The 24,683-nt window shown below is 41.8% G+C and overlaps 1 protein-coding gene across 1 annotated transcript in view; it reads left to right on the forward strand.

The window, feature by feature from the left end:
- XYLT1 (xylosyltransferase 1) overlaps positions 1-24,683 on the forward strand; it is a 191,395-nt gene that overhangs the window by 106,994 nt on the left and 59,718 nt on the right. Inside the window, exons 3-4 of the mRNA XM_068423168.1 lie at positions 20,222-20,394; positions 21,051-21,253. Of these exons, the coding sequence (XP_068279269.1) occupies positions 20,222-20,394; positions 21,051-21,253 (376 nt within the window). The remainder of the gene's footprint in view (positions 1-20,221; positions 20,395-21,050; positions 21,254-24,683) is intronic.

The raw sequence follows: 24,683 nt of genomic DNA on the forward strand, positions 1-24,683 counted from the left end.
CCACTTTTAGTCTGAAAGCTTCTGAGTATGCAGTATGTTATTGTGCTGCATCATATTGTTGAGCTTGACAGTAGGATGACTAAACGGAACCAAACATTTTCATGTTCTCCATCTATTTGTGGGCTGTGATTCATTCTGGGCAATTCACTGAATAATAGGGAGGAAAAGGGAATTTTAAGAGAGGAATTTACTGCAATGTATGTTTTACCCATTTGTACTTTCTCTTTTGCATCTTTTTCAGATGCTTTCATTTCTCTCGATCATTTATGGCCATTTGTAGGCATAATTTGCCAAACATGCAGATAGGATCATCTTTGTGTTTTCCTTGATGTTCGCTTTTTTTTGCTGCAGGCTGCAAAAATTTAGGAAAGAAATAAGAGTGATCTTAGAGAGCCCCAGTGCAAGCTTGAAATGGATCAGAGAGTTATACTGGAATCTATCCAAGCAGAAGTCTCATTTAGAAGAAGGGAAAAAATATATTCTCTTGTTGTCCCTATGATGAAAGAATATTTTTCGAAGTCTACTTATTATGTTATCACCTGGGGATGTGATTACTCAGAGAAGTTGTTAGGAGAGCTCCCAACTGAAGAGTGACAGCAAGAATATGCTCCATTACACCATATCATAAACCAAGCATATAAGCACTAACTAGAAAGTAAGCCCTAGCCTAGCGTCGTGGAAACTCGGGTTTAATTCCTTGATGTGTCACAGGCTTGTTGGGACACCTTAGACAATGGATGCCGTGTACAGACCAGGGATAACAGGTACTTAACTCCATTGCAAATAGATGCAGAGGAAAGATGGTGTATGTTGGTATTGTTGTTAGTTTGGTATTTAAGTGGATTTTAAATCCTGTTTATCAAGAGACTTGGAAATAATTTTGTTACAAAATAATAACTTTTTCTAAGTCTTCTAAAGGAGTCTGCTGAGCAAAAGTATCTTTAAGGAGGAAGATGGTAACAGAGTTTCTCTGAAGTCAATTTAAGCACTGAAATCTATAGTTCTGTTCCTGAAAGCCACTGATGTTTTGCTGGGGGGATGAGGGCAGGCAAGAGAGCAGTCTAGCTGTAGGTCCAGTCTGACTTACTGTGCCTTCAGCAGATTTATTAACACATCACTGGCAGTGGTTCTCCAGCTTTGCACCACGGCGATGCACAAATGTGAAATCGGAGGAAAAGTTTTCTGCAATGTTTCCCCTCCATTTTTATCTGTTTGGGTCAGCAACTTCGACCTGGTACAGGAACTTGTGTGTGATGGCTACTGGTTGATGGCTGCTGTAAGAGGTGGCAGCGTATCAGTTGATTGCTTCTGCATTAGAGACCTGGGAAAAGCACTATAGTAACTTTCTCTCTTGATCTGGTAGCTATTAGCATGTCTGATATTTTTGTACCAAAACAAATCCGTTCCCTTTGTTTCAGGGTGGCTAGGAAGGGAACTGTGTCTTTAATTATAATGCATTTCAAAGACTGCCCAGTGCTGTGTTAGTTTCCACGGTAAATTTCCTAAGGTAAAGTGACAAAACAGTAATTTTTCATTATGAATCAGCTGTCCATGAAAGATTGGATTTAGGTCAGAATTTACTACCCTTTGGAATTGAAGCCAATATTTAACGTAATGTCAGCTATCTTGATATTAGAGAATTTTAATGGCTGTGCAATTTTATTCAATGATGAAGTTATTTCAGTTGTGTGGTATATGTCTAGGCAATTTGATGTACAGAGCTTAGAGAAGAAAATTGGATAAACATGGAAAATGGTGATTGATTGGTGGAAGGTTGCAATAATGTCTGCCTTGATATACCTTTTATTGTTAAATTATTTATCTAATGCAATCTCCTACATTTTTAGGAGTCTTTAAGTTGGCATTAAATCGATGTTTAAATCTTCACAGTCAGAAAGGCCTCATAACTCAAAGTGATAAATATCTTCTAACGTATCAGGAGGAATAATGATCCATCTTAATATCTGAAAGTAGGAAAGATATTATTCTTTCTATTTGCTATGAATCCCTGTAGAAGGGCTGAGCCATAAACCAGAAGAATTAAGATTAGGAGACAGAAAGAAATATTAGAAAGAAAAAGTATAGTAGTAGTTTGTCTGGGGAATTGAGAGTAAATTCTATGTGCTTTGAAAGATGAGTAAAAATTTTCACCAGGACTAAGCAGAATAGGGTGAGTTGACATTCACGTGCTGGCTGTCCTCAGAGGACACACACAAAGCCTTCCAGAAGTCTGTGGGGTGGCTCGTTCCTGAAGGCAAAGAGAAGATAAGGGCCACGATTACTTTGTCTGCCAAGACGTATCGAGCATCTACTCCAGATGACTAAGCCTACCTTTGACTGATTTGTGCTCAGGATATAGAAGGTACATGGTGGATCAGTGGAATAGAAACACGGGGCCTTGGAAGAGCTGGAAACAAAACCACAGATGACGTTTGGATTTGTCCCTCGGAGCTAGTGGATAAGGCTCATCCCACACAAATGGCCATCGAACCAGCCCACGTACTGTGGAGCCTTTGTGCGCTTGTGCTCTGCCCTGCATGTCCTCTCACAGGTGTTCTCTTGCCTGGAGTTCGCCTAAATACAAATGAATAATTTTATATTGCATTGTCCAGAAAACAATACAGATAGTTTGTTTTTTTTTCTCATATAACAAGTGTTATATGTCAAAGGCCTGGATTATTTATCTAGAAGGCAGACAATAGGGTCAGTAAGCACAGCTGAAGCTGCCCTTTTGCTGTCTACGTACCAGTTTAAACACTAGAACGAAATATTAAGCAGTCAATAGGCAAAAAAATAAATTCCTCATTCAGATGGTAACTAAACCTAGAGAAGAGTGAATGGGAAGTGCAAATTCCTTTCCACCTTAAAAGCAGTGATATTGTTGAACATTGATGCTGGCATTTTCTTTGAATAGCTTTTTATTTTTTGAGGTAGAGATGGAAAATATTATCCTATGCATAAATAGCATCTCCAAATGAGTTTTCATCTTCAAGCGTTACAAATTTATTTCAACCTGTGTCTAAAACTATCCAGCTGCAATAGCATAAAGCCACCCTAAAAAACATCCAGAACTTCCTGCGTTTGTCCAGAATTCAGGCAGAATGTGAAAGCCTTGCGTCATCCCTTGCAATCCCCATACATTTCAAAGCTGATGAAACATATTTCATCATTTGCATAAATCTTGAGTAGAAATAATTGTGATTTGACAATTTTCTTTATCTTGGTTAACTGAAAATGGTAATTGCTAGCTGGCCTAAATTGGTGTAGCTTCATTTGGATAAAGCAGTGAACCTAACTGACCCTGCAGCTTTTCTAAAACACCATCATCTTCCTTTCGAACAGCATTTGCCTATACTGAGGCAAAATGCAGAAAATCCTACATTTCTTCAGATTAATTGGATTAAGCTAGACTGGAAATTGTGTAATACTACACAGAAGGCATTTAGCATCCCTAAAACTTAAGGCTTCAAAGAGCAGTTTCCCCAGCAGATCAGGCTCCCTACCTGAGCGTGTTTATTGCTTTGAACATGCAGGCGTACTTTTATGATTCATAATCATCCATAAAGAAATTCAACTGTTATTTAAAATGCTCTGTTGGGAAGGCTCAGTAGTTATTAATTAATAATGCATCAGTAAAGCAACAAAAAGGCAGGTAAAGATGCAGTTAGATGTATTGGCTGGGTCTCTGCTCATGTCTTGTTTCCCCAGGGTTAGCTCATCGGTGTGTGTTGACTCTTGGTTCTCCTCTTCATACTCCAGGCACTTTCTTTAGAAAATACTGACTGATGCATGAATATGTCCATAATTAAAAGTAAATCAAAATGTGTGTTAGCATGCTGGTGTGGGTTAAGAGGTATAAACTGACTCTTAACATGTTTTCAGTGCCAGAAACCTGTCAGGAACTTGTGAGAAGAGAGCACAAAAACACTCAGTAATATCTTTGAAATGCAGAAAATTTAAGGCTAAGTAGAAAAAGGGAAAAAAAAATCTGCTTTGAACTGCTGTTAAATGTTGCTACATAGAATTAGCAATTGAAGTGTGAACTTTAACTAACTAATGAGGTTTATAGACAATGGTGTCGCCATTTTATTACAGTGCCGGTGAGGATCAACACGGTGAAAGTCAGTGCAGACCTGGTGTAAGTGGGGTTAAGAGTTTGACTAACTGAATGCTGCTGCTTTGGAAGAAGAAGGATGAATTATTTGGAGATTTCCTATGCCCACTGCTGGCTCAGAGTTGAGCTCTATTTAGCAACATTTTGTTCGCATTTTCCTTTCATGCTGATTACCACATTTGCAATGCGTCCTATTTTTGTGTGGTAATTGGTAATCTGGAAAATTTACTTGGTGTGCAAGATTTAATATTAGTTCGTGTTGTCATGCTGACAATGAATTAGCTTTCTGGACTCTGTTGTATGTTCTCAGCAGGCACATATGTAATTAAAATGAGCACACGTTGGGTTTCGTATTAACACTCAAATCACCTTTGGCAAAAGGGCCCTGTGCTCTTTTGGGATTATACGCTAGGGCAATGTAATTATAGTGTCAGGAATAATTGTTATTTATAAATACTTTTTCATTTAACATAACATTAACCCTTTCCATACTAGTTGACTTTTGGATTTGGAGAGTGATTTTGTTCTAAGAAAAGGATTGCCGGCAAACAGGCATTCTATTTCAGATGCTGTCTTCAACTCTATGGAAGTTGTCCTGTTGAATGGTAAGCATTTGGTGTCACAAGACATTGAATTAGTTCACATAAAGGGTCATTTCAGAAATGAAAAGTGTTTTTACATTAAGAAAAAGGTGGTACTTACTGTGACAGTAAGGTCAGGGTGGTAAGCAAACTGCTTTTTCTTTTTACTTTACCTATTTAAAATAATATTCTCAAATATTCTAAAAGTTTTCCATCTGAGGAAATTTCTTTAAGTACTGCCTTAGAGGTATAATTTCTCTGGGTTTCTTCTTTGGTGGTAACGTTAAAAACTTCTTTCAACTGATGATAAGCAGTAACATTAAATTGAATGTAAACATAAAAAGGGAAGGTATTGTTCAACATGAATAAACTAGAATAGTGAAATGGTAACCTGGCTTTGATAGGAAATGTAACGCTTTCTTCTTAACCTTAAGAATTATATGCAGCGTTGTCAATAAACAGTTATTTGTGCAGTCCTTGAGTAGGCAGTGCAATCTGCACACCGCAGTTTGTGTTACAGACAAGCAGGCTGGCATGCGATGTTCTGAAGTAAATGCATGTTGGCATCTGGACGACACTCCTAGTCGCATGGTTTGGTTTTAGGTAGTCCTGCGAGGAGCAGGGGATTGGACTTGGTGATCCTTATGGGTCCCCTCCAACTTAAGGTAGTCTATGATTCTATAATGTGAAAAAAAGACTTTTTTCCAACTCTGGAAATAAATACTCAAACTGATCAGATATGAAGACAATTAAACTTCATGTTTTAAAGCAAGGTTACAGCAAAACCAGCTGAGTTGTAAAAGGAGGCATGTGCAGAATCTGCTAAGGAATCATAACTTTGGGGAAAAAAATAAGTTATATACCACTGAAAACTCTTCTAAGCATCCTCAAGAAGCTACTTTGGCTGTCTTTTTGACTGTATTAATCAGATCTACAGTCTTGCCGTACCTCAAGTGAGTGTGGCAGGACCCAGGTGCTCAAATTGGAAGGGAGCCGTTTTCTGGAGGGAGGCATCAAGGAGGCACAAGGAGAAGGATCCTCAAAAATGACTCCATTTTAGTGGGGGCCAGGTGATGGGTTCTGCCCTGTCAGTCTTACAGAAGAAAGGGAGAGTGTGAGTGGTGTGTGTATGGATCAACAGTTCACCTTCTAGCCATACTGTCTTGAGAACTAATAGGAAGAGATTTTTCATCATTCTTTTAATGTCAAAATAAAGATATTGGAAAAGAAATTCTGTTTGAAGGAAACTGCAGCTCAGTTGTATTTGATTCTTTTAGCTAAAATTGGGGGATTGTTCAAATTGAGGAAGCTCAAAGTTAATCTGCATTTATATAGATCAAGAGTTTTCAGAGCTGGAACATGAGCAAACTGAGCAGAATTTGGCTCAGACATGCTAATTCTCTTTTGATACTAATTTTACACTGTTGATTCTCCATTGATTTCAGACGGATGACTCCTGCTGCGTAGCAGGAGATGGACTGAAACGAGTTCAGCAGATGAACTGAAAAGAGTTATGTTGCTGCTACTCATTAACTAACTCCTTGCCTTAAAAAGTAATATCTATCCTTAGCTACAATTAAAAATAATCATTGGGAGTTTTTAGCTTTTAAGCTATGAGAAGGATGAATTCCTGACAGTCCACAGCCACGCAGAAGTGTTTGCAGCAGCTGCTGCAATAGTAATTGGAGTCCTTGCTATAGCTGGAGACCTCAATGATTCCTGATTCTCTGGTGGTGTGATTTTGTACCTTTCTGTACTTGAGGTGCTAGCATTAGGATCCTTACTGATCCTACCCTTGCAGATAGTGAAGTACCTAATTGTTTTTGCAACAAACCTGTTGGGGCTTTTTGCCTGTCTCTTCCCCACCCCCCTCCACCTCCTCATCCTCCTCTTCCTGAGGATGCTCAAAGTATTAATTATGAGAAGGACTGGCTTAACCTACCCTACATGCTAATTTAGTTGCTATCACTCAGCTGCTCAGTGTCTGAGGGCTGTGGAGCACTTGCTCTTCAGGCTGGGAGTCTGCAGTTAATGGCATGCTTTAACCAACTGACAGCCAGGGAGTCTTTCGGTTGTTATTGCTGTGCTCTGCCAATATTTCTTATTTTCCCTGGTCTCTTTTTTAAATAAACATGTCATTTTACAATCTGTGAGACGTTTCTCGTGTTTCACACTTTTTAATCTCCTAAATTAGTTTTGCGTAGCAGTTTTGCTGCCAGTTGATGATTTTTATGTCCAACTGTACCATAAAAGCCAAGTAGTGAATGAATTTGTTTAGTATGGGGCTCCATCTTTTCAGAGGAGGAGGAACTGAATTACATCTGAATGCAAGCTTTTTTTTTTTTTTAAGCCTCCCCTTGTGATAGAGGTGGTCAAATAGCTTGTGTATGAGTGAGCAGGTGGCAGGAAAAAAAAAGATTTCTATTGGAAGCCAGTGCTACTGAATTACATCTAGAGCTTCAAAGCATTTTTTAGCACTCGCTTTACCTAATCAAAATGCATAACTACTTGGACATGTGCCCTGTCTCATAGTGCACTGCTCTGTTAAGTTATTCCTAGAGATTCACGCTAATACAACATGCTCACTTATGCCAAACTCCCCAAATTCAGTGGTATGGGATAAGCTGTGTACAAGCAGAGCCTCCCTGAAGCCAAGGTCCTGCTAAAATGATGCCCGCACAGGGGCGGCAGCGTTGGAAGGGCAGGATCAGTCCTAACGGCAGTAAATGGCAAGTGCCTGGTACCAGGTTTAGTGCCTCTGACTGCTGACATGGAGAGCTGCCGAATGGGGCGACAGACTCTGAGGAGCAGAGCTAAAATAATTTTAGAAATAATATCCATTATTACTTTTGTCTGTAAAAGGTCAGCATTAAATTTTTTATTTTAAACATTGCACAAGTACTCATCTTTTGCGGTATAGAGTGCAAACTGTGACAACTCTTCTACAAGTTACTGTTTAAACAGCTCCTTGACATCCAAGGGCATCATAGCCTTGTTAAAATCTGAAAGAAATTTATAACTCTGGTTTCTAAATTATGGTATTATTGCAAGAATGTGTTTCACATACAAATTCTCCCCAGATGCTTTTAACAGTAGCCAGTAACTTACTTAGTCAATAAAATGACATTTTTCTGCACATTGGGTTTTTTAACAACAAAAAAGGTCCAGTGAAATACAGAAAAATCACTTTATTTTGCTTTTGTTGAACATTTTCCTTGGCCAGCAATTTGATTTTCCTTTGTTTTCCTATAGTGGTATGTTAATGGGATCTTTTTATACTGTGTTGGAGTAATAGAGTGAAAGTCCTTTATTTTAGCAACAAGACTACACTGTTTCTTTCTATTCTTTGCCCATAAATGTACGTGTGAATATACATCCTTGTGAAAACCAGTCTAAATAATCTTCATGAGGTGTTTAAAAAATTAAGTTCAGTTAAGATAGAACAGGTAGTATTTTGTCCCATGCTTGCAAAAATTTTGTATTAGGAATTGTTTTCCCCTTGGTTCAAAGGGATGAACGTTAAAAAGCCAGTGTCTATAGCCACCTGCTGAGGCTGTACACCACTTGTTCTTGTTAGTGATGTTTCTAAGTAACTGCTGTTCAGGTGCGAAATGGGGAGGTAAAATCACATCTTCACTTTCTCATGCGTGTTTCACTATATATGTTTATGAACAAAAGAGATGTTAATATCTAAAATCTGTCTTGTGTGTGGCGAGCTTTTGAAATTGCTGGGAATGCTCACCCTGACTGGTGTGTTAGGGCACGCGTGTTTGCTGCTTGCGGGACTGGGGTCAGCCTGTTTGTGGGCAGGGTTTGGGGTTAGTTGCAGCGGAGAGCGGGCTGGAAGGTGGAGAAGGCATTTAGCAGCTGCCTCGTAAATGGATGCTTCGCTCGCACAGAACCGATCACAATGAGGCATGCAATTCAAGATATGATTTTCAAGGCGCCCTAATTGGATTAGAGGGATTGAATTAAAGATATGTTGGCTATGAAGTGTTTAGAGGATTAATGCTCGATGATTTTCTTCTTAAACCATCTTTACTAATCCCTCTTGATCAGAAGCAGCTTCTGGAAAGCATTCCAGCCAGGAGGGAGAGCCCAGCCCTACCCTTCCCATCTCCAGGAAGAGAGATGTAGGTTGTAATATGCAGTGCACAGACCAAAATTCTCTGTTTTAATTAGATACAGAGTACTTATCACTAGTGCTTGGTTGTTCCAAAAATGTGCATATTTACCTCCTGAACATTTTCCATGTTAATGAACAATCTTGCAGTATAAGGGTGGCCTGTGCAAGAATTAACATCCATCTATTTCTCCTGTGTTTTGACCTGTCCGTATACGTTAAAATCTAGCTACAGTGTGGTGTTATTTAGTATTCATGTTACTGTAACTTAGCATACGATATGAGTAATCTTTGAAGTCTGCCGAAGGAACTAGTGTTAATTGCTTACAGTAGAATATATTTGCTGTTGGAAATGTCAGAATATAATTATGTTGCGTTCCTCTGACAAGTAATATACTAAGAGCAGATTGGTCATCTTTTTATTCTGTGTTGGGTAAAATTATTCATGCTTATCCTTCAAGTAGTACACATGGTAGCAAGCTTTCTTGAAGTACAAGAAATGATCAGTGATAATTCATGTGTTACTATTCAGATGGACAAATGAGAAGTACTTTATATAGGGAGTGTGAGGTAGACAAGGTAAGGTTATGGACTTCTTTGGAAATTTAAATTGCACAGAATTAGCTCATTTAATGCACATAATGCAGAGAAAAGTAAAATAATCACGTAGAGAAATGCTAATATTAAGGGAAGGCATGGATCTTTGAAAAGTATTTAGTGCTCTAATTCCTGTCTAATGGTTCCCACTTCTGCTCATCAAAAGGACTTTGTCACCTGAGGAGCCTTAAAGCAGTGGATGACAAGCTGGGGAGCTTTAAGCAGGGAGACTGGAAATGTCCTGGTCTTGCTGGGAGTACCAGCTGGGCTGAACCTTGTGATCTGCAGAGCTGGAAGTGAATGTGCTAACACTGGAGCTAATGTCCTTGTATCACACTGGTTTCACTGACCAGAGATAACAAGAAATCCCAGGTGCTACAGGGGAAAGCCTGCAGAAACAGAATGGCCACGCTTCTGCGGCTCTCCTGCTTGGGAGGAGATTTGCTTTGGATCATTTGGGAAAACCATTGCTTACCAGTATCCTTTGACATAAAGGATATTTGACAGCAGTTATGTGTCAGCACACATGCTGAAAAACGTATACTCTGAATGCAGAAACTGCATTTGTTTCTGTGGGAAGCTAGATTTTTAAGTGTGGCATTTTAGTTAAAGTATTTCAATTCCAGTTATTTCTTCACTAACCTACCAGCATATGCAGTGTGTATATACATACACATACATGGATCTGATGTCTCACACATTTTATTGCCATAGTGTGAGATTCTTAAAAGCACTCAGCTGTGTCTCAGCCCTGCAGCTTTTGAAATCCATAAAGCTTAACCCAAAGGGATGCAGAGGAAACGAAACCTGACAGCTTCAGGGTGAATCTGCTCAGACATGTGCTACTTATCTTTTCTCTCTCTTTTGACTCTGTTGTGAAATTCCTGTTAATTTCACTTGCAGTGCAACTAGTGTCAGCTGAAATGTAAGACTAACCTTTTATGTTTTACAAAACGTGGACACAAGGCACAGGTTTGCGGGTTTATTTTCACTTTTGCTAGTGTCAGTCTTTATTCTCAGTACCTAACTAGACCTTTTCAAGCTACCTTTGTAAAATAGCTGTGAAAGTCTTGACTTTTTTGGCCTGTTTCCAACGTGAGGTTAATAATTGTCTTGGGCACAGAATAAAGGCAGACTCCGTCCTTCCAATTCTGCTTTCAAAAAATAGGAGACAAATGTAATGGGAATCTCAAAGGAAGAATTAATTTCAAGTTAGCAGACTAGATCCTCATATGGTATAAATTAACTTGGTCCTGGCCTTACACCAACTGATTATAATGATTAACTGTTAATTTCTTAAGAATATCTGGGGAAAAGATACTTTACATAGGGCTTGAAAGTTGACAGCGCAGTAAAACAGAATGGGAAGACATTGATCAGGCTTTTATCTACCTGTTCATTTCTTAGTAGTCTCAGCAGTACGTAAATATCTCCTGGGAGGTTATGTGAAGTAGAGGCTTATTTTAAATATGTAATTGCTTACGTTTTCACTCCTTATTGATTATTTGTGCTGTGAGCATGACAGGAAGAGATGGAGTAAAGGTTACGGATGTGCCAGTCTCCAAACGCACTGCAAAACACAGAAAAGGGCACTGGAATCAGCAAAGGCTGTTTCAAATGCTAATTTGAGGCATGAGCCTTGGTAGACCTCTATTGCTGTTATGCTTGGGATTTGTTATGTTGATGTTACTTTCTTGTTTACTGTATGCCTTGGTTGCTCTGTACTAACTGGTTGGCGTTCAAGTTTCTGTTCCTTGAAGGATTAAACTGGCTGAAGATTTGAGGGAGAAGAGAAAGTCTGAACTGAAATAAGGACATTTTCTATGTTTTCTTCTTGTCCTGCACAAGAAATCCAAAGGCTTCTTCAGCAGGGAAGGGAGCTAATCTGTTTTGGCATGAATGGTAGTGAGCCTGTCATTGGTGTCCAAGTTGGGATGTAACCCATCTGCAGTGAGAGCACTGGCATCCTCTGGTGTAATTCAGGCCACCTAAATCAGTAGTCAGTTGTCTAATTTAGGTCCCCTTAGGGCAAACTGCAGGACCTGGGAGCACCTCCGGGCTTCCTTTGGTCTGCCATCACCCATGTCACCAGGCAACAGCTGTACTGTACTAGGAGACTGATGGATCCAGGCTCTGGATTCCCGTGGAGATTGTGACGGCAGGATGTCTTTCCCACCAGGGTTAACAGCACCCCGTGGGCGATCCCCTTGCTCGGCTGGACCGTACCTCACTTTCTTACCACTCCATGCAGTAGCTTGTTTTGGATTTTATGTTCTAAAAACTGCTACTGTAACTACGAGTCTTATACTGGAGGCTGTGTTTTTATACTGTATTTTTGTACCACTTTTTGAGAAGTATTGGTAAAGAGTTTGCTTTTTTATATATATTATAAAAACAGCTGTACTGTACCAGGAGACTGATGTACATATGGTCCACCACTGTGGCCTGAGAGAAACCTCAGTCTATCGACAGAAAGGAGCCTTGTAAAGGAGCCTTGTTGCCTCTCTGGCCAATTCTGCCTCCACTGCCATCGCTTGAACAGCCTCTGGAGAGTCCTTCTGTCTCCATGGACTGTTGGAGAGGCGGATGTATTAAATTAGGCACCTAAATTATGTTGCTGCACTTGGGTGGTGTGAATCTCACCACTGTCCCTGATCAGAGGGGCAGGGGACCACAGGCAGCTTGATTGCCAGCAGCCCTGGTGGGTGCTTTCCAGGAAGGATGTGCTGGTGGCCGGTGGCCCATAGCATGCACCAGCTAAACAAGCTGCCCAGAGGAACTGGGTATCTCCCAATGCTCTGGTGCTGTTTTTGTAGAAGCCAGAGTGCTGTTGCTGTGGCCATAGCTGTGTTCAGAAAACACAAATAGTGGATGAGGTTTTATAGATGCTTCAGTTTGGGTTTGTGTCATCAGTTTTCTTGGGAGTGGTAGGATGACTTATCTCATCTGGCAAATTCCTTTTCTCATCAGTTTTGGACTGTTGAAAGGAGCATCCTTAGCAACAATCAGTGATGGGTAAGATATCTAAATACAGGCCTCATCTCAACCCTTTCACTACCTTTTTTCTTTCTGTAACCTCTGCCCTCCTAATGAGCACAAGGTTTCCCTGACAGTAGTCACTGTGCTGGGTGGGAGTCAGCTCTTGGGCCACCAGACCTCAATGAAATGTCTTGCCCTGCAGTGAGCTTTGCTAGGAGAGGAGGGTGGCTCCACACCTTAAGAAAACCTTCACACCTTATGTGTTAACCATAAAAGACAAGATCACTTTTTTTCTTTTGCCTTGAATGTATTGTCACAGAACTGACACATTCAGGAATTACTCCTGGTTTCAGTGATTAGCTGGTTGGTCTCCACCAGTTTTGACTCTGAGCTGGGAATCCCACTCTGAATGGGCTACTGGTTAGTCCCGAGAGCCGAGCTGGAAAAAATCTCTCTTTTATTAGAGCATTTTCTTAGGGCTGTAATGGTACAGGTAAGTGTAAACAGTGGTCTTTCTCTTTTTTGTGGTTTCTAAGAGTGTTATCTCCTAAAGTTAAGTTGAACTAAGGTATAAGGTGCAAGAGGAGTGAATAGTCTTTGCAAGGAATATTTGTCTGTTGTTGGATCTGCTTTATACTACCTTTCTAAAGTCCAATATAGTGAATATAGTGAAAATAACCTAGTGCTCACTTAGAAGGCATTTTGTATTCACCCTAATAACACTGATCATGATGCGCTAATTGGCTGTTAATTGATATGATAAATATTATTATTAGGAAAATCATTCTAATTCAACATTAATTAATTTAGTGTTGCTTTTGAGTGTTAATTATTTATTCATGAGTCAGTGGGAAAAGGGAGAAAATGCTTGGCTAACACACTCCAGCGAAACTACAAATAATTGAGATTTGTCTCCCAGGAATGCCACCATTTTCATAATTAGAATAGTCAGGAAAGCAAGCTTGTTACTGCGATTATTGGCCTGCCTAGATAAGTATCGTAGTAAATTAAGTTTAGTGTGTGCTGCAAGTGCAGTATAGCAGTATCTGATAATTAGTCGGTCATTTGCAAATCATAAAAATGATTTCAGTAACTACTCGAGACTGACTGCAGAACAGAATGGGGTTTTTGTTTGAAATATGGCAGGCTGCTTCAAACGAAACGCTCCCTGGTTTTGTTTGAAATTTAGTGGATATAAATGCACTGTCGCAGCACACGCATGTGCATGCATACACGTAACCTGCAGTTCTGTACTGAGATTGATTTTGAACAGTCCTGTGTTATCCCAGCTGCTTTCATGGATTCCTTTAAATCATGTGAAAAATGTCCACAAAGTTTTCTGGTGCAGGGTATCTTTCTGGATTTGCTTAACAGATGATACCTGCCCCAGTGGGTTCTTGAGTGAGTCTTGGAAGTGGTACATGCAGCACAAATGTTAAATAGCTGTAACAGAAGGATGACAAAGCTGGGATGGAAATGTTTTCTTTCAAATTCCAAAACACAAAATTATCTTTTTTTTTTCCTTGAGAAAGGATAGAAACAATTCATCATCTTATAATGCAGCTGTGAACATGAAACAGCTCTGCATGTGTCCTCTATCTTCCTACCTTCCTTCTTTCATGCACTTTATTTTTTCTGTTTATAGACAAGGTAGAAATCTCTCCAGCACAGGGGTTGCAGCAGAACTCAACCTAAATCTGTAATGACAGTACGTTTCCCTTTTTTATACGAAATTCTGCAGGGGTGCAGAGCTGCTTGTCAGTCCACAATCTCACTGTAGAGAAACTTCCAGTGATCTCCTGAAGGGAATTGTCCAGCTGTGAGGCAGTGGCTCTCCTCTGACTGCCCTAAGTTTATACTGTCACCCTCTGATGTGATTAAAGCGGATTCAAAATGCCCACATCAGCAGCCCCTTTGTTCCAAGCCAGGGCTTCTGCTTTGCATGGAAAGAACATTACTGAAATGTGTCTCTTTAATGTTAAAAGGACTAGTCATTGAGTGCTCGTAAATTATGTCTCGCTGCTTCCCGCCTACTTTGCATTGATTTTTGCTTATGGGTTACTTGATCATATGAACTTACAGAGGATCATAAATTGCTTCTGTAATTCATGGTAGAGTCTGAGAATGAAAAATACTAGAGCAGGGTTGTTGAGATAAAACATTACTGCAAAAAAAATTGAATATCCATTTTTCAATAGCAGCATGGTTTCTGAAATTTTATCCAAAGTGCTCACAGATAAAAAATATGGGTAACAGCAATTTTAAGGAAATCTATGGGACATAACTAGCAACATTTCATTCTGTAAACCATAAGCATCCGTCTCAAATCCCTGTGCCCTGGGGACAGTTGCACAGAAGATCTCAGCTGATTTCACCTCTCCTACTTTGCTGAGCAAGTTAAAACCCACTAAAAGAAGCCACACATATGACTGGTCATGTTAATTATCTTCATCAGCAACTTGGTTTGTTCTGCTAGAGATGAAACCCAGCCCCTCTTTGACCTGGGCGGCGGATGCGCTCGGTTCAGCTGGTGCGCAAAGGTGCCAATTCCCTGAGATGCTGAACACGATCAGCTCGTGCCACTTCTCAGAGGCACAGGCCCACAGCGAGCAGGACGTGTCTGTGGTACACAGAGCTCTGTGTGGCCCGTTGGTTCTCAGTATACACATTCACCAAAATGGCACATGCTGCTCAGCCCACTTTTTGGTGAATACCTTTATTTGCCAGAGGGGTCTTCTACACTGTGAATAGACCAGTGGGCCTTTTACATAGAAATAGTAATAATAATTAAAAAAAAAGAATCAGTGCTCACCTAAAAACTTTTATTTCACTAAAGGTATCCGCAAGGGCCACCATGGAAACAAACGAATTGTTTCCTAGACTGGAGGTGAAAAGTGGCATCCCAAAGTTGGGATTAATGTTGCTAAAGATAGTTTTCTAGGTTCTGGCATAGGAAAAATTGCTTTTTCATCTAAGCATGATTAGCACACGCTGTGCTTCAGGAGTTGCCTTGCCTGTGCAAGGTGTCTTTGTTGGAGGGTAGTGTGAGAGGACAGAACATCCCCTCTCAAGCCTCATGGGAAATGAGGCACTTGCTGTAGCGGGTCATTGGGTCTTAACTCCAGAAAGAGTTCTGGGTAAGTCCAGATAAATGTTGCTATTATCAAGCCCTCAGACAGAGACTTCTCATCAGGTCCTGATGGCTCACTGGGAAATTGCTCAGTGAAGTTTTCTGTTGTTTTTATATAACTCCAACTACTTCTATTACTATGTTTGTTACAAAAATTGGGTTTTCTAAATGAAGGAATGTGGTTTTTTTTTTGAGTCTTATTGCCATTTGAACAAGGCAAAACTGGTTTTGCTCTAACCAAAATGGAAAACATTTTCAGACGAAAGCCAGACCTGGAAATTTTCAACCTGCTGTGTTGTTATGAGTTGTGAGCAGTTGAAAAGGAGCAGGTTATAGTGGAAATCTGAGTTCGGCAACTACCACTCAGCTGGCTGTTGCAGAAACGGTCCCACTGAAGGAAATGGGGCTGCTCCTGTGAGTTTAAGTAGGGACTGCAGAGCTCCGCCTCTTCAAAGTGATTACGGCTAGTACTCCCACTATAATAACAGGGCTTCTAATTGCATTTATGGATGTAATAGCAGTAAATAGTGTACTGACCTACACAGCAATAACTCTTCTGATGCCCTCTATCCATTGATTCATGCTATCAAGGCAGAGTGTACACACGCAGCTGTGTTCAGATGAAGTTAGCAGCATCCAGGTATCTCTGCGCAGAGGTATTCTGTTGAACAGCCAGGACGATATCAAGCTGAGAATAGAAGTTGATAGATTGATTTACAAAAAATAATACAACTCACAAAATCCATTAAAATATTGCTTCATGCTGCTAGAGAAGTCTAATGATCTCATTCATTAGCAATAGAAGTAAAAGATTAGCAGGTTGGCTCTGAGTTATATTGGTGGATGATTGAGAATAGTGTGGCACTGCAACAAGTATGAAAATGATTGCAGTATGTTTATTATTCTGGCATTTACTAACACTGCAATAGTTGAAGATTAAACTCTTAATTATGAGTATTGATTTCTCTGGGCTTTAGAAAGTACAAGTTGAAATTGCAGTAGAGCTGAGATTCTCCTGTTACCTGCAAAAATAGGTACGGGTTTTCCTGCTAACACACATGATGTCAGTCTTGTCATGCTTTGAGCAGGAAGGCAGAAGAGCAACTTTCGCTTTTCTTTGTAAGTTTGTGAAAGGCATTTGGTCACAGAGCAAAATGCCACGTTTTGTTTTCAGCGTAGGACAGCAAAATAAATACGCTTTGACACAAGGGCTAGAAAATGTTTGTTATGAGCTGGGTGAGCACTGCCACTTCTGTTAAGGTTCCATGTGGCAGTTTCTCTGAAGCAAGGCAGCATGAGAAGTCACTCTTCTATCCACCATTTCCATTGCGTAATGAAATGGCAAACTTTGAGGAAGTTTAAGACAAGTCCTGCTGTTTCCAGGCCAGAGCTACTGTTTTGACCTATGCCAGGTGGCCATAAAGAGGACACTCCATTCTCTCCCCACTCACTCATATGTGCAAAGCTGTTTCCAAGGCTAGAGCTGTGCTTCCAAGATGTAACTGTAACATAATGTTATTCGTGGTTTTTGTTTTACCTTGTATGAACATTGTGGGCTTTTTATTAAATTTTATAGAACACTGATCTGCGTAAGTTATTCTAGAAAAAGGGAATTCCCTAAACGTGTAGGAAAGTTCACTTGACAGGCAATGCCCACACTCAGAGCAGCTTTCTAGGTGAGATGGGGTTCACCTCCAGTCCCACTGAGACTGCTCCGAGCAACCGGGGCGGGAGAAGATGTGAGTTCTCCTGTGTTGGTCTGACTAATTTTTCTTGGAAAGGCAGACAATGGCATGCGGAGAGGTGACAACTGTTAGTGAAGGCTGAGCGTAGGGAGTGCCACAGAGGAAGGAAGGTGCCCATGACTCCTCTGTACCTGGTGGGCGAGCAGGAGAAAAGTGAACAGAGATTTGTTTGGGACCAGGGAGAGAAAGGTGATTTTGGCAACTGCTTTTTGTTGGACTGAAGTGACTGAGGGTGGAGGCCACTTGAATTAGCACCCTGAGTGAGCTTTAGTGCATGCGGCAAACGGCAGTGTAGTGATGGCACTGAAGTAGCTATCAAATGCAAGTACTACCTTAAAATCTTTTTAGATTTTTATCACTGCTGAATGGTACACTGTTAAATTAAATCATCTGATGCATCTTCTGTGTCTTCTGTCCTAACACCCAGAAGAGGATGTGCTCCTACATGAGAGGCAGGTCATTAATATGCAGGCGTTAACATGATGTGCAAGACTTTGGTATGCACAGGTTTTATAGCAATGCAGTGGCTAGAGCTATTCAGATCTTGACGTGGTTCATACAGCTCTGAAATCCTACTGTATTTTTTAGTAAGCAGATACTCAATTGAATGTTTCCTGCCAATTTCATCTTATTTGCAAACCAGAATGGTTCTTTATCAGTGGAGTAGTCTGCAAAATAGAGGGTGCTAATCAGCCATGGGCTAAAACCAGGGAAGTAACCGTATAGAGCAGAAGTAGCAGATATTCTGACAGATGGAAAAAATACAACATTCTTACCTTCATGAAATTCCAGGCAGCCAAGAATAGGATTAGATTAAAGAAGCCATGATAGTATGCAGGTGGAAAATGGGGCTATAAAAACCTAAACCTAAAAGAGAAGGAAGGAAAGAGCACATGGAAAGAGAGGTTAGAGTAGGAAAATAGCAGAGAGGAAAATAAGTCACTGCAGGAATTTATTAGAGAAGCCCGATGAAGTGAGGTGGCATTTCAGGTGAAAATTTGGGAGGATTTTGTTCTCAGTAATTGCTAGATAAATGAGAATGTGGGTATTGAAAGCAAGTTAGTTTAAAATAAAAGACCGACAATATGGCTATTTTAAATTCCCCTCACCTTCTATGTTTCATTGCAGAAAGCCACTAATTTCAGAAGAGAGGTATCCAAAAATGTAATGAAAACCACTAAAAATATTTGAGTCCCTTGATGGGACATCATCAGCTTGAAATCAAAGCAGTTTAAAAGAAAAATGGGTTGTTTTAGCAATTGCAGTTGTCCTTCATTCCCCTGTCAGTTCTCCTTACAGGCATGTTTGCTTTCTTTCACAGTCCCTTTATGTCCGTGTTGCTGTGCAAAAACCCTAAGCACACGCATTGGGAAGCTCATCAGCTATGTGGGAGAAACAGTAGAACTGAGCATAGACAAATGGCCATAATAAACAAACTGAAAATGATAGAAGAAATGAGACTTAAACTTTTTTCTAATCTTTTAATGCTGTTCATCCAAGTCTTATTGAATTAGTGGTGGAGGTTTTTTTAAAGAAATACCATTTAAGTTTTTGATGTCCCATTTAAAGTTAAGTGACTCATGGGTCTAGAAATTTCCTGATGGGTAGTCTGAATACAACTGGGGGCAGTAAAGTTGCATTAATTTATGAGCAATACTATGGCAGATAGATGTTCCTTTAGGGGCTGCAGAGAGGTAAGGGTCTTTTACATGGGCAGTGAGCCTCTGGGACTTTGTAGTCTCTTTAGTGTTCACTATCTATGTGTATTCCTGGATAGGCACTTAGCTGCCTTTTAGCCTCTTATGTGGTCCAGCAAAGAGCCTTATTGCAGGGACTGGGTACACCTCTTGCGCATACAACTTCCCTGGACCTCCAGGATGGAAAGAACAGATTCCGACTTAAAGCAAGAGTGCTAGGGAAGCACTGCTGAGGAGGAAAAACTTGAAGGCAGGGTTATGGTAGATGTTGAAACCATCCCTTTCTAGGATGTGCTGCTCCCATTGCAGCAGGATCTCTCTCTCATGTTTGTCTAAAAGGAATGTTTCAATTACTCAAGGGCATTTCAGTACAATTAAGGGGATCAAATTGTTTAGGTAACCTGAAACAGTTCTCTGCAAACTTTCAGACAATCTGTTTTTTTCTGAGTTCATGCTACTCCCTTTAATAAGGAGAAGATGCAACAAGTAGGAGTAGGCAAAGGCCTTTTTTCTGTGTCCAACTTTTGGTTTGTAATTAATACATTTAAAAAAAAGAAAGCTTTTGGTATTGTTTATTTCTATCAACATATGTTTCCAGTTTCCAAAACCTGGGGAAAAGTGCCTTTCCCTCTTGCTTACTCTCTCTTCACATTTGGCAAATATCTTATTTCTTTTTCCTTGTATCAAATCAGACAGTCATGAGCATGTTTGTTTAATAACTGTAGGAGGTGTTGTGGAAGGCGCAGTGGGCTCACGCTGTCTGATAACTGTGCCCAGGTGCAGCCTCAAGTTCGTCCGGCAACCTAGCGCAAGCCTATTGTGTACCCACTATCTGCAAAAGGAGTCTTGAGATGATGGGTACGTGGAGGTGGGAGGAGAATGGGGGCATCCCAAAAGGCACTAGTGCAGAAACTGGATTCAACTTACCCAGATACACTCCTTGGTCTTTTTAGGAAGAAACTCATAAACATTTGGGTACTTCTCCATGTCCATGCAGCCTTGTCCAAGTTTAGGCACACAGGCAGGGCTGCATGAGGAAGGCTGGCATGGCTGCTGCCCATGGGGTGATGACCCTGTATGGTGATGGAGGAGACGGGTATGATCTTGATGGCATGCAGGCTGGCACCCTTCGTGAGTTCTTGCCCCTCCTTAGAAACTGCTTTTGAAGAAAGAGCCAAGGTGAAATGTGTACTTCTCTCTGCACCCCTGCCCTGTGGATACACTTAGAGATATCCTGTGTTTTGTTTTTGAACAGGAAAAGCCAACAACAATGTACAGTGGGATGAGGACTCCGTAGAATACATGCCAGCCAACCCAGTCAGGATCGCATTTGTCTTGGTTGTTCATGGCAGAGCTTCTCGGCAGCTCCAACGCATGTTTAAGGCTATTTACCATAAAGACCATTTTTATTACATTCATGTTGACAAGGTAATATATCACTGGTTATAAATTGCCTGTCTTGCCATCTGTCAGTCTACCCATCTTTGTCACCTTCTTCATCTTCTCTTTACCTCTGCTGCATAGAGTGCATGTCACCTTTTGTCTCTCCATCTGTTAGACGTTTGGAGCCTCTTTTTTTTTTTTTTTCCCTTTCTTGTTATCTTCTCTATGTAACAGCCTTCATTTCTCCTTGTATGTCTATGAGTATCTATCCATGTCTGTCTGTCGTACATTTAGTTAACAGTAATTGATAAGTTGATGCAGACTGACAGTGGTGGCCCACTGGATGGAGAGCTGACCTGAGGTGCCTTGGGCAAGTTACTTTACTTCACACTGTAAAAGGGAGGCAGTAACAGTCACCTCCTTTACCAAAGCTCTTTGGCATCTACTGATGGCAAATGATAAATAAGATCTAGTTACACTGATTAGTGATTACTGTAGTTGTAATAAAAAGAATTAAGCAGGGTTCTCTGTACGTTTCCAAATTAGCATTTAGCAAAAGAAGGTTGTGCGCCATAGTAAGTGAGGGCAAAGCAATGGGCAATGCTCAGGGAGTCAAGAAGTAAAGTTGATGGCTAGTGAATACAGAGAGGGACAGTTTTGGACAGAGTAACTTGAATGTATTACTTTTTTCTCCTGTAAAGCGATCCAATTACTTGCACCGGCAAGTGCTCCAGTTTGCCAACCAGTACCCAAATGTGAGAGTCACTTCTTGGAGAATGGCAACTATCTGGGGAGGAGCAAGTCTTCTGTCCACCTACCTGCAGACCATGAGGGACTTAATGGAGATGAGTGACTGGCCATGGGATTTCTTCATTAACCTCAGTGCTGCTGACTACCCGATCAGGTACAATGAGTATTTTAAGAATGTACATGTTTTGTTCCTAAAGGAAATACATATTGAAGGCTATAAGGGGTGACATGTCCGTGCTGTGCTGCAAGAAGCAGAGGTCAGAGGGACAGTTTCTTCCATCTTACAGCAGAAGACTTCTCTTGGTGAGCCTCATGTCTGACAGCCACACTTCAGCCAAGGAGACAATCATCTTACTGTACCCTGTGTGTCTGCTGCTTACCTAGGAGGGACTGCGGCTATGAGCAGGCTAGCAGCACTGGTTCTTCACTTTTACTGAGGAAGCAAGGGCTGCTCTATTTAGTCATTATTTCCAGCAAGGGGCACCTGCAAGAGAAGGTGAGTAAAGTAACAGGAAGTACTGGAGCTCAGCAAACAAACCCCAGGCATGGAGAGATTCCTCCCTCCCAGGCCTCTGATCAATGGTTTGATTTTATGTCTCAGAAAGTGTTGAAGGTAGGAATATAGGTTCAGTGAAGGTAATGTTCTCCTCTTCCTTTTTTTAGTACTTTTTCTGCGGAGGATAATGATAGTAGAAGTGACAAATAAGTTGCTAGGAGTCAATTATATCTTCAACATCAACCGTTGCCTGAATATCTTTATTCAGATGGTGTCAGGCAAAGAACTCCACACACCACCACATGACAAGGCTTGTGATTTTAAGTGAAATTATATTACACAGAATCACAGAATCACAGAATGTTAGGGATTGGAAGGGACCTCGAAAGATCATCTAGTCCAATCCCCCTGCCGGGGCAGGATTGCCTAGACCATATCACACAGGAACGCGTCCAGGCGGGTTTTGAATGTCTCCAGAGAAGGAGACTCCACAACCTCTCTGGGCAGCCTGTTCCAGTGTTCAGTCACCCTTACAGTAAAGAAGTTTTTCCTCAAATTTAAGTGGAACCTCCTGTGCTCCAGCTTGCACCCATTGCCCCTTGTCCTGTCAAGGGATGTCACTGAGAAGAGCCTGGCTCCATCCTCTTGACACTTGCCCTTTACATATTTATAAACATTAATGAGGTCACCCCTCAGTCTCCTCTTCTCCAAGCTAAAGAGACCCAGCTCCCTCAGCCTCTCCTCATAAGGGAGATGTTCCACTCCCTTAATCATCTTCGTGGCTCTGCGCTGGACTCTCTCTAGCAGTTGCCTGTCCTTCTTGAACTGAGGGGCCCAGAACTGGACACAATACTCCAGATGCGGCCTCACCAGGGCAGAGTAGAGGGGGAGGAGAACCTCTCTTGACCTGCTGACCACACCCCTTCTAATACACCCCAGGATGCCATTGGCCTTCTTGGCCACAAGGGCACACTGCTGGCTCATGGTCATCCTGTTGTCCACTAGGACCCCCAGGTCCCTTTCCCCTACACTGGTCTCCAACAGGTCTGTCCCCAACTTGTACTGGTACATGGGGTTGTTCTTGCCCAGATGCAGGACTCCACACTTGCCCTTGTTATATTTCATTAAATTTCTCCCCGCCCAACTCTCCAGCCTGTCCAGGTCTCTCTGAATGGCTGCGCAGCCTTCCGGCATCTCAGCCACTCCTCCCAGTTTTGTGTCATCAGCGAACTTGCTGACAGCGCACTCTAATCCCTCATCCAAGTCATTAATGAATATATTGAATAGAACTGGTCCCAGAACCGACCCTTGCGGAACTCCGCTAGACACAGACCTCCAACTGGACTCTGTCCCGCTGACCACTACTCTCTGGCTTCTTTCCTTCAGCCAGTTCACAATCCACCTCACTACCCGATCATCCAGACCACACTTCCCCAGTTTAGCTGCGAGGATGCTGTGGGAGACCGTGTCAAACGCTTTACTGAAATCGAGATAGACCACATCCACAGCTTTACCATCATCTATCCACCGGGTAACATCCTCATAAAAGGCTTAAAAGTTGGTTGAGCAAGACTTCCCGTTGGTGAAGCCATGCTGAGTGCCCCTAATGATCCGCCTATCCTTGATGTGCCTAGAGACAGCACCAAGGACAAGTTGTTCCATTACCTTTCCGGGGATGGAGGTGAGGCTGACCGGTCTATAGTTACCCAGGTCCTCCTTCCTGCCCTTTTTGAAGACTGGAGTGACATTCGCTTTCCTCCAGTCCCCAGGCACCTCTCCCGTTGCCCACGACTTAGCAAAGATGATGGAGAGTGGCCTAGCAATGACTTCCGCCAGCTCCCTCAGCACCCGCGGGTGCATCCCATCAGGGCCCATGGATTTATGGACGTCCAGGTTGCTTAATTGGTCCCTGACCCAGCCCTCATCAACCAAGACAGATTCCTCCTCTATCCTGACTTCTTCTGAGGCCGCAGGGGTCCAGGGCTCCTCAGGACAGCCTCCAACAGTATAGACAGAGGCAAAGAAGGCATTCAGTAACTCCGCCTTCTTTTTATCCTCTGTCTCCAGGACCCCCACCTCATTCATCAGTGGGCCTACATTGCCTCTAGTGTTGGCTTTACCTGCAATGTATTTGAAGAAGCCCTTTCTGTTGTCCTTGACCTCTCTTGCAAGGTTTAATTCCAAGGAGGCCTTAGCTTTCCTAGTTGCCTCCCTACATCCTCTGACAACAGACTTATATTCCTCCCAAGTGGCCAGCCCCTCCTTCCACGATCTGTACACCTTCTTCTTCCACTTGAGTTTGCCCAGCAGTTCCCTGTTCAACCATGCAGGTCTCCTGGTACCCTTCCTTGACTTCCTACCTGTTGGGATGCTCTGATCTTGAGCTCGGAAGAAGCAGTCCTTGAACGCTAACCAACTATCTTGGGCCCCCTTACCTTCTAGTACCCTGTCCCATGGGATTTCCCCTAGCAATTGCTTGAAAAGGCCAAAGTTGGCCCTCCTGAAGTTCAGGGTTGTGATTCTGCTAGCTATTCTGTTCCTGCCACATGAGATCCTGAACTCTACCATCTCATGGTCGCTACAACCAAGGCTGCCCTCAACCTTCACCTCTTCAACCAGACCCTCCTTGTTAGTGAGGATAAGATCCAGCAGCGCTCCTCTCCTAGTTGGCTCATCCACCATTTGCATCAGAAAGTTATCATCAATGCACTGGAGGAACCTCCTGAACTGGGGATGGCTGGCTGAGTAGGCCTCCCAGCAAATATCAGGGTAGTTGAAATCCCCCACGACAACCAGGCCCTGTAATTGCGAGACTGCTCTCAGCTGCCTGTAGAAGGCCTCATCACCCTCCTCATCCTGATCAGGTGGCCTGTATTCTTTCTGGGTTTACATAACTCAGGCCCCACAGCTGCATTCTGTAAGGTTTATTAGATTGTGCAAAAGTAGATAGTCCGTTAAAAAAAACAAAAACAAACAAACAAACAAAAAACCCCGACCACACCACCCAAAAAGTCCCAACCCCTCAAAAAAACAAGTGTCCGTAAAGTGTTGATTTTAGTCTGTAAGAATTATCAAGACAAGAGAAAGA

Source organism: Nyctibius grandis, chromosome Z (genome assembly GCF_013368605.1).
Source record: "Nyctibius grandis isolate bNycGra1 chromosome Z, bNycGra1.pri, whole genome shotgun sequence".
Lineage (NCBI taxonomy): Eukaryota > Metazoa > Chordata > Aves > Nyctibiiformes > Nyctibiidae > Nyctibius > Nyctibius grandis.